Raw genomic sequence first — 10795 nt, 5'->3', positions numbered from 1 at the left:
AGCTTAAAATTATTGTACCTCCAATAAAGTTAACATATTAACACAACTCATTAACTCATTAACACAACAGCAGAAGGGTTAGTAAGCTCTTTTTTTTTAAGATAAGAGATTAAAAAAAGGCAATAAAATGGTGTTTGTGGGCAGTTGTTTGCATAGGCACAGCTAAATATGGGAGAAATAGAAAGAAAAAAAATCTTTGGCCTAAAAATAGGAAGATTTTACCCATGAAGTATTCTAACATAAGACTAAATCCAAGAGGCACGGCTGGGCTCAGAACACTCCGCATGCCAGGATTTCTGGGGTGTTTGACTGGTATGTTGGGTGCTCTGAGCTGGACAGCTAGCCATAGGCCCCCTGGGCTGACCACTTCTTCCAGGGGAACAAGATTCCCCCCACATCAGGAGGGTCTTCAGGGCCACGCCTGGTTAATCGGGCCCTGGGGGGAGGGTGTGAGAAATTCCTCCCTAGGCATCTAAAAACTACAGAACCGTGCGTGGGTTCACGCCCCCACGCGTACTTCATGTATTAAGAGTATTTCTTATTCTTATGTTATGTTTTGCATATACAGAATGTTTATTTTGTATTCTGCCCTTTCCCACACCCCTACGAAGCTCCTTTTTACTCCTTAACTCTCTAACCCCCTCCCAAATGTCACTAACCTACATTACTCTTTTTAACTTCAGTAGTGTACAATCCTAATCACAGTCCAAAGCTGTGCATTGTGTATGACAACCCCAAACTGTTTCAAGATACATATAATGGACACGTATTTCTTTAGAATATTTTGTTTCTTCTCCGACAGCTATAATTCTTACTAAATGTTGTCTTATACAGTGACGATTCTAACCACTTTATATCTTCTCTTTTTGAGCTGTTTAACGAGGAATTTTAGTGAAAGAGTCCCTCAGTTTAATGCTTATGATTGAACCCTATCATGGGAATCATAGGAATTGTTCTTATGGCCCCCATATGTGACAATAACACCACGTGGCATTGCTTCTTATTTTCATAGGCACATTAAAATGGGGAAAATACTATACATACATATAAGATCCTATCTAATAGAGATTGGAACACACAAATCTTGTAGTGCAAAAGGACCTTACACCCTGAACATTGACATAACAACCTGGCACAGACCTCAGAAGAAAGGGCATTTTCCATTCTCCCCTGAACCGGGGAAGCCATCCACAAAACATCCAGGCTGGTCTATAACATCACCTGGAAGCAATCCTCTACCACGGAAGACCCTACACTGCTCAGACATCGACCTGCTCAAAAGAGACTTCCCTTAACACTGAGAAGACTTAACAACAACAACGACCTGCTTACAGGACAGGGCTCCCTGCATTGCCCTTTGATTGTGAGGTGAAAGGAGAGGACGCTCCACATCCTGACTTCAATGTAGGATATGCAGATTCCAGGATCTTTAATACAGAAACATGATACCAACAACAGAGACTGTGTGAAAAGTAAAAGTGTGTTGGCACTACAGACAATGTCTTGGATTGGACGATCTAGCTTGCCTGGAGCCTAGAGTTGGTCTTGTGCCGGGAAACTTCAGGGGTCAGGTCTCTTTGTATTTAGGCCAAGGTTATTTCTTTCCATGTCCCTCATATTTTGGTGGGCCTATGCAAACAACAATTGCCACTCTAACACCATTTTTACTGTGCTCCTTTGACTCTAATCCTTAAAAAGAACTCACTTAAAATTTGAGGTTAACATAAGCTAATATGCATGTATATGGAAATGTAAGAAAATATTATGCCTGTAATGTTTAAGGAGTTACGTAAGTTTTATGGCTTTAGATTGCCTTGTGTGATGTTAAGAAATATTATAATGTGTTACAATCTGGGGACTTGAGGGACAAAGTAATTGTACATGGATTCTGTCTTATTTATCTTAATGTTCTTTGGCTGAAATTTCAAAGTTAAGATATCAGCAAGGGGACTTCTGAGAATTATGTTATGGGTGATAGTCCTTCCACTGTAAGTTTACCTTGTCCTCTTTCTTTGCATCTATGTTCTCATAATTAAAAATAAAAATTTATAAAAAAACAAAAAACCCAAAAAAACAAAACAAAAAAAAAGAATAAATCCAGGCTCCAGGCATAGTAGATTGTCCAACCCCAAGGTCTTTCTCAGAGGTCCCAGTAAAAGGTTTTCACAATCACAGTTGTTGTTGTCAGGATTCTGTAGCTAGATATCCTGGTTTTGTTACAGTAACCATGTCAAAAATAGAATAACTTGAAGTATCTTCTGGTTTCATCTCACCATTAAGTGGCAATGCAGAAAACCCTTTCCTGTAAGAAGGTTGTTGCTGTTAGTAAGTCGTCAGAGTCTCATAAGAACCCTCTTTGGAGTAAGTCGATGTCAGGGCAGCAGTAGGTCCTTCCCTGAAAGAAGTTCGATTCCTGGTGATGGTGTAGAAAACCGTGATTGTTTCCATAGATGTTATCCATTATTCAGGGGTGAATGGTCAATGTCCAGTCTTCTGAAGTCTAAGCCAATTACTATGACAAGTGTTCAGGCTGTAAGGCCCCACTGCATTATAAAATTCATGTTTTCCTATCTCTATTAGTTAAGAACTTGTTTGCACATGTGAGATTTTCCCATTTTAATGTGCCTATTCAAAAAGGTAGATCCCAGAAAGTATTACTGGTGCGTATGGGTGGCAGACGTAACCATCCCAACAATCCCCACTACCTGTTTTTAACATGAGCTCTAAACACTAGAGAAACTTACCAACTAGAATTCCCTACTAAACAGATCCCCCAAAATAGGGAGAATTGACACTACATAGGTATGCAATAAACATTAAAGCTATTAAGAAAATACATCTAAAGAAATATGCAAAGGAGATATACATGTACCATTTAAGCCTTTTGAAATAGCCTGGGGGCAGTAAAAGCAGAGCACAGCTTCAATCTGTGCTTGAAAATCTGTGATTTTTGTTTTGTGGAGTCTAAAATGTGGCTCCTAGCAGTCATATATCAGGAAATGTCTTCCAGCTGGGGGCTTCTCAGAATCAGACTCTAGTAGTAAGGAAAAGTCTACAGTGAAGGGAGGTGGGAGAAAAGGGGACTCGGAGAGCAAAACAGTAGCAGTAGAGTATCACCTTCTTTTTAGGGTGAGAATCTATGTTTTCTCTTTTGGAGCCGGTTGGCAGCTGGTTGGAGTGGGGGGACTGTTCTGCTTCATGAAGTGTTAAGAACTGAGAGTACAAATGGTTACATGGAGGGAAATAGCAGATGGGGTGTGAGAAAGTAAAGGGCTAGAAAAGAATTTGTAAGGTGGTAAGCAAAGAGGGGGAAGAAGGGGTTATATATGGCAGGTGAAGCACAATATATAATATAGACACTATATATATTACAGATGGACGTTAGACAGACATTGAGATGGCCAACACATACACTCATGTGTACACAGAGACAGACACTGAGGTTGATCCCTGGGTTATAGTTAAAAGGCTGACCCAGTGAAATGGGACTGAATGCTAACAAAATATAAAGGTGGCAAATCAGGTGTAAAGGTTTTTTATTTTCTAGGCCAATCCTGATTGGTGATTGTAAACCTTCTTGAAGAAAGGCTTCTTGGTTAGATTGTGTACAGAGCATTCTTAATACAATCAATTTTCAAGTCTATAAAAGTAAGTGGTATGGTGATGAGTACTATAAGAGGAATCTATTGCATGAAATATTGTGTAGCTCATCTTGAGCATCCAGTTTTGTTTTCAAAATGTAATCTAAAATTACAAGCTTTATGGTACAATGGTAAACTACCTACAATTGAAAACGGACAGATTACAATAACATTCAATGAATGATATTTCTAATAGGAGTTCATGGCATGCTGTTGCATATTCCATTGGTATCTGTGGACATAAACATTAGATGATATTAATAGCTTAATAAAGTATAAAAATAGATTAGAATTTTTGTCATGACACTATTCTAATGAGCCCTGTCTTCTGAGTCTAATCTAGTATAGCACTGTGATTTGGAACTTAAGTGACCAACCTATATCTCCATGTATCATTGTGGACAAAAAGATCAAGGAGTTAGAAATATAGTAAAATTAAGACATTAAAACTACCATAGTGAGCACTTCAGTGGGAGTTCATGGCTTCCAAACGCATTTTGCAGGGTTTTCTGTGGATGAAAGCATTAGAACAATATTATAGTTATCTATAAAGATTAGGTGATTGCACACCTGTTCAACCAAAGAGCATATCTATTCTTGATTAGAGAGTTTAATCCATTGACATTAAGGAAACTATCGAGAGAAAGGGCTGTTGTGCATTATATTGTGTAAGGTTGTGCTGTTCCAATTAGTTATTTGGTTTGTGTAATTGCTCTTTGAGTAGCTCATTTAGGGTTGGTTTGGTTAGCACAAATATTGCGACTTCTTTTTTGTCTGAGAATGTTTTAACCCACCCTCTCATATAAATGAGAGTTTCTCTGGGTAGTGGATTCTAGGTTCAAAGTTTCTTTCATTCAGCAGTTTAAATATGCCATTACACTCTTTTCTTGCTTGGATTGTTTCAAATGGATGATTTGGTTTCATTCTTGTGTTGTTTCCTATATAGGAAAAAACTTGAGGTTTTTTTTTCCCTTCTGCTTTAAAGAGTCAATCTCTCTCTCTCCCTCTTTTTCTTTTTTTTGCCTTTTGGATTATTAAATGTCTTGGTGTTTTTCTGTTAGGATCTATTTGTTTGGCACTCTTTTGCCTCTTGGATTTGTAGAGAAAATTCTTTCCACAGGTGGGAAAATGCTGTATTATCTCCCTCACTATTTGTTTTTCCCCTTTACCATTTTTTTTCCCCTTTGGGAATTCTTATTATTTGGAGATTATTTCTCATGTTTTTGTTTATTAAGTACCTTACATTTTCTGCCAGTGGTTTGCCTCTCCTTATTTTTTGACTTCTTTATCCCGGCTGGCTTGTCATGTCTTCAAGTTTGTCTCTGTGATTTTCCACCTGTGTAATTCTACTATTATGGCTTGCTAATATGCTTTTTAGTTCCTTCAGTTCCATGTGTATAGATTATTTCATCTTCTGAAAGAGTTCTTCTTTGAGCTGGTTGAATAGCTTATCTATAGATTATTTTTTTGTTTTTCGGGCCACACCCGTTTGATGCTCAGGGGTTACTCCTGGCTAAGCGCTCAGAAATTGCCCCTGGCTTTGGGGGAACATATGGGACGCTAGGGGATTGAATCATGGTCCTGATCCTTGGCTAGTGCTTGCAAGGCAGACACCTTACCTCTAGCGCCATCTCGCGGGCCCCTCTATAGATTTTTTTTATTTCTCAAGTTAGTGACTCCTTGATTTCCATTGCTAAACTATTAAATGTTGATTTTAGGTCCACATGTATAGGGTTATGCGTTTAGGTAGACTTGGGTATTTGCCAGAATTTTCTCCATATCCCGTATAGTATAGTAGATATCTTCTTTAGCTTCTGCACTGAACTTTGCATTTAGCGTTTTGGAGTGCTGGATTTCTTAGGCTGCTGAAAGCATTGCTAGATCCAATCTGCCAGGGAGTTTCTGATATAAATTGAAATGAATTTGTATGTTTTTTTTATCCAAAATCTTTTCTTTTTTTATAAATATTTTTTGTTTTTGGATTACACTTGGTGATGCTCAGGGGTTACTCCTAGCTATGCACTATGAAATCTCCCCTGGCCTGGCGGAACATCTCAGACACCAGGGGATTGAACGTCAATCTGTCGTAGGCCAGCACTGGCAAGACAGATGCCTTACCACTTGCGCCACTATTCCAGCCACCCCCCATTTTTGTAATTTTTATTGTGACCAATGTGAATTCCAAGTCTTTCACATTATTTTTAAGGTACATAGTAACAATAAATCAGGGCTATTTCCTCCACCAGTGTTGTTCTCCCTTCATGCTGTTACCAGCATGCATCTGATACCTCCTCCCTTTGCCCCCTGAACTGCTAGGGCAATTGGTTCTCTTTGTGTACAGCTTGTTGTAGATTGGGGATTGATTCTGTTGTCATTTACTCTGGGTTGGTTTCTAATTCTGATGATTTATTTTATTTCCACTCAAATTTTAAGTGACTGTGGTATGATCCACCTCCCCCCCCCCTTTTTTAAATCTGTATTCTTGAGATTGGAGTCTTCCACAACAATGGAGGTGGAGAAAAATCACACTTTGCAAGGTGTCCATGTTCACATAGTCACTTGTTTTTCTTGATGTACAGACCAGATACCTAGGGATAAAATCATAAACTAGAGGAGTATCACTTCATAAATTTGTTACCAGCATATGTAGAGGAGGACATTATGGTTTCTTTGTGTCTTTGATCGAGAGATGTTGAAATTCAAAGTGGGATTTGTGTCTATAAAATAATTTATGTATCAGACACTCCATAAGCATTGCCAATAACTGTACATTAATTAAATTAGAACAATCATATACAACAATATTTTTGATTTAAATAATATTGAAGGTATGAAGCAGAAGGCATGGAAATGTTCTAGCTCATAAACTTGATTCAAAATTCCAAGCATAGAAGAAAAAATTATATCATGTAGTTCATGGCAAAATAGATATTTTCATTGGATAACGAGTTTCTTTTGTTTGTTTTGCTATAAACTTGGTACTGCTCATGCTTTCTACTTTGTATATGCTCCGGGGAGTATGCTCTCCTGGATATATCCTGTTAGGGTTCAGTGTAACCATATCAGGTGCCAAGATTTGAAGTTACCTTGACTGTGTGCTTTTTTCAGCCTACTCACTGTATTATATTTTTAATATGTTTAGATTATCATGTCATGTTAGGCAAATGAGTCTGAAAAATTCCACTATGTAAGATTTCACTCAAGTGTAATAAGAAGAGTTTTAAAAACAACACAGGGAAAGACCTTACTACATGATAACATGTCATTGAATATCGACTACGAAAGTGATTATTACCTAGTAGTGAAAATGATTACAAAACAGATATTCCCTAGTAGTGAAGATGAAGAGCAGAATTCTGTGTTGGATTACAGGCTGCAGAAGGAAGTAGTGGAATATCCATGGTCCCATTTGGTGGGAGATGCATGTATTCAGGACCATAATTTGACACTTTCAGAAAAATGTCACTTGTGAAATCATATGATGAGTGTTCCACATACCCCAGCAAGGGAGAGAGATTCCCACCTTCCAGTCTTGGTAGGCCTAGAGAGGCAAGTGCGGCAGCTCTTCCAACGCAGGAAATAATCCACACAGAATTGGGAACGAATAGCAGACCAGGAATCCACACAAGAAGCTGTTCAGTCAGAATTCAGTTGCTTCACAAGGTGAAATGGTGAGCCAAGATGTCAGCTTCCTGGGCTTCTTTGGCTGACTTAATTGGGACAACAAAGCCCACCTCCAAAAGAAGGGACTAGGTCAAGTGAAAATAGGCGAATGTCAAAAGTCACTTTAGTTATAGTTCACGGGAAGTGTGGGTGTGAAGCAACATTCTGAATTTAGGTCATTATGCTTCTCAGGGCTCAGACTCACAGCAGGTCATTGCTAAGGAGCTGTGGATGGCAGCTCTAGAAATCCAAACAGGATTGTCACTGCAGGTCATATCTGGTCAGTAGGGGGCGCTGAGAACCCATCTACCCTACTCATACAAGTTCAGAGACCTGGGAGGTTTTGAGTAAGTTCTGGGGTTTCCTGTTTACAAAGAATAATGTCTGATAAAAGCACCCAGGAGAGGATTTCTTTGTTGGTCTGCTAAGTTGTTTGCCAATATTTTATTCTACTGGTGAGTTTACTCAACAAAATAGGTAATGAAAATCATTAAGATATTGTTTCTAGAATTTCTGGTAATCCTAAAAGTAAGGAAAATTATGACAAATTTGACAGATTCATTGGAATAATCGAAAACCTGTAGATATTTAATTCAACAAGTTTCACATGAAACTTTTAAATTTTATTGTATTACTTTTATGTTTGAGACATACCCAGGGTTGCTTAAAAGTTACTCCTGACTGCACTCGGAAATCATTTCTGGAAGGCTCAATGGACCACTTGGGATCCAGGGGGTCAAACCCAGGTTATTCCCTTGTTGGCTGCATGAAAGGCAAATGCACTTTTGCTGTGCTCTCACTCAGGCCCTTACATCAAACTTCTGATATCAAATTCCTGATGTAAAACTTCATATCATGGCTTCTGACATCAGACCCTGTCAGAGCATTCTCTGAGAGTAGCATGTCTTGTCATCCTAGTCTTCCAGTGGGAGATTTTCTACCCCAGAGTCCAAGAACAATGTATGGGCTCATGAAACTTGAGAATTGAGTTCTAAGCACTTGTGAGTTATTCTTGAGCGTTCTATGTGGTTCTTCTTGAGTTGATGAACTCCATTTATAAATTTTTCTCCCTCATGAATATGCAAATAAGGTGAGGTCTACTTAATAAAGTATGGAAACATTTGTATCTGAGGACATCACAAGTGTACTGATCTCTTCACTCAAGTGGCCCTCAGCATGAACTGGACATGGAAAATCCTCTTCCTGCTCTCAGTGGCCACAGGTAAGTGCACAGTCCCTTGACTGAGATGAGAACTAGGTCCAATCAGGAAAGTCCTTTGACTCCTGTCTCTGTCCACAGGTGTGCACTCCCAGGCGCAGCTGGTACAGTCTGGGGCCGAGGTGAGGAAACCTGGGACATCAGTGAAGATTTCCTGCAAGGCATCTGGATATACCTTCACAGATTACTGGATACACTGGGTGCAGCAGCGTCCTGGACAAGGGCTTGAGTGGATAGGATATGTAAGCCCCAGCAGTGGTAGTACAGGATATGCACCAAATTTCCGGGGCAGAGTCTCCCTCACAGCAGACAAGTCCACCAGCACAGCCCACATGGAACTGAGCAATCTGAGGTCTGAGGACACTGCCACTTACTACTGTACGAGACACACAATGTGACAATTCATATCCTGAGCATGTCAGAAACCCAAGGGAGATGCAGCTGTTCTGGGCGAGGAGATGACGGGGAAGCTAATACTGCTGACTTCCTCCTGCAGAGTCAGGGTCTGAGACATAGGCAGGGCTTCTCTAGCTGAAGGATTTTAATGAACTTTCATTTATTTATTTTTGTTTTTTATTAGGCCACACTAGGTGATCTCAGGTTTACTCCCGACTCTTCATTCAGGAATAACTCCTAGCTGACTTGGGAATCTATATAGGTTCTGGGGATTGATCCTGTGCTGGCAATGTTCAAGGCAAGTGTTTTACCCATACTCTGAAATATGCTCATCCTCTTTTCGATAAAAAATGATAGTATATCTCTCAATATTTCAGCAATAGCCAAGATAACAATAGCCTTTACCTAGATCACATGTTTTCTTTCATACTTTCTTGTACTGTGCACTGGAACTTCCTATATTTTAGCAAAGTAACCACTCAGAAGCATGTGCTGTTTTTATAGCAGGTTCATTGTCTTGTAGATATTTCTTTAGAGGAGAGATGGGGGCATTGGTGGTGGGAAGGTTGCACTGGTGAAGAAGGGGTATTCTTTATTTTAAAACTGAAACCGAATAGAAACATGTATGTAATCATAGTGTTTATATAAGGATATTGTTTTTTAGATTATTTATTTAAATAAAATATACCACATAGTTGTCATAACTGATCATAATACATTTGTTTCAGGATGACAGAAGGTGAAGTTATTAAAAATAGAGAAAATAGGGCCCGGAGAGTTTGCACAGTGGCGTTTGCCTTGCAAGTAGCCGATCCAGGACCAAAAGTGTTTGGTTCGAATTCCGTTGTCCCATATGGTCCCCTGTGCCTGCCAGGAGCTATTTCTGAGCATACAGCCAGGAGTAACCCCTGAGCACCTCCGGATGTGGCCCAAAAAACAAAAAACAAAAGAAAAGAGAGAGAAAATAGAAAAAATTAAGCATATAATAAAATATGAAGAAAAGAAAGAAAAATTTATTAACCTGAAGCATTAACCTGACACAGTGGTAGTGCTTTTGTCTTGCATGGAGCCAATCTGAGATGGATCCAGGTTCCATCCCTGAAATCCATATTGTCGCCTAAGCCTTCCAGGAGTGATTTATGAGCAAAGAAATAGGAGTAACACTTGGCGACTTCTGGATGTGGTCCCAACATGAAAAAGTTAGAAAGAAAACCTACAAATATTACACAGTTTTCAAAATTTACCTTGTATTACATAAAAGTAAATAAATTAAGATCAATTTTGAATTTTATTTCCCCTAAAGGCAATGTAAGAACATACAGAAATGACTATGGGATATTAGTGTGCAGCGAGTAATGGAATACAAGTCAAGGCCTCTTTGGTTTAATCTTCTCTTTTGCGCTGTGTTCCAGAAGGGTCACTTCAAAAAGTCAATCTCCTCTGAGCATCCCTATCATGCAATAGATCTGTCCTCATGTTCCAGTGCTCAGCATTGTCCAAGTCTGTATTATTAGTTCTCAAATCTATGCTTAGTGACACCCTTGTGATCATCAATATTTACACATATTTGAATTCAAGTGTGAATCTATACATTTAAAAATATGTATATTAGTAAGAAAGCATTTACTCAGGTATGATATCCATGTATTGATAAGATAAACCCCCAGATTTTCTGTGCGACATGATGCCACATGAATATATACATCCCCATATTCTTAATTCCTACCACTAGACAATGGAGTTGGAGACGATGTGACTTTTTTCAAGGTGGTCATGGCCACATTTCCAGTCTATGTGTTTAGGAATTGGATCAGTGCCTTTGATCTGTGAGACACAGAGGAGATCTGACCCATGCTGAGTTAATTACCCAGATACA

At 39.1% G+C, this 10795-nt stretch overlaps 1 gene segment (V, D, J or C); it reads left to right on the top strand.

The window, feature by feature from the left end:
* Positions 1-8462: 8462 nt before the first annotated feature.
* LOC126015721 (immunoglobulin heavy variable 1-46-like) lies at positions 8463-8921 on the top strand. The segment is given in 2 exon segments: positions 8463-8526; positions 8605-8921. Coding segments are annotated over 2 exon segments (363 nt in total).
* Positions 8922-10795: the final 1874 nt, after the last annotated feature.

The sequence above is a fragment of the Suncus etruscus genome, chromosome 8, assembly GCF_024139225.1.
Source record: "Suncus etruscus isolate mSunEtr1 chromosome 8, mSunEtr1.pri.cur, whole genome shotgun sequence".
Lineage (NCBI taxonomy): Eukaryota > Metazoa > Chordata > Mammalia > Eulipotyphla > Soricidae > Suncus > Suncus etruscus.
This window is presented reverse-complemented; position numbering and strand designations above follow the sequence as displayed.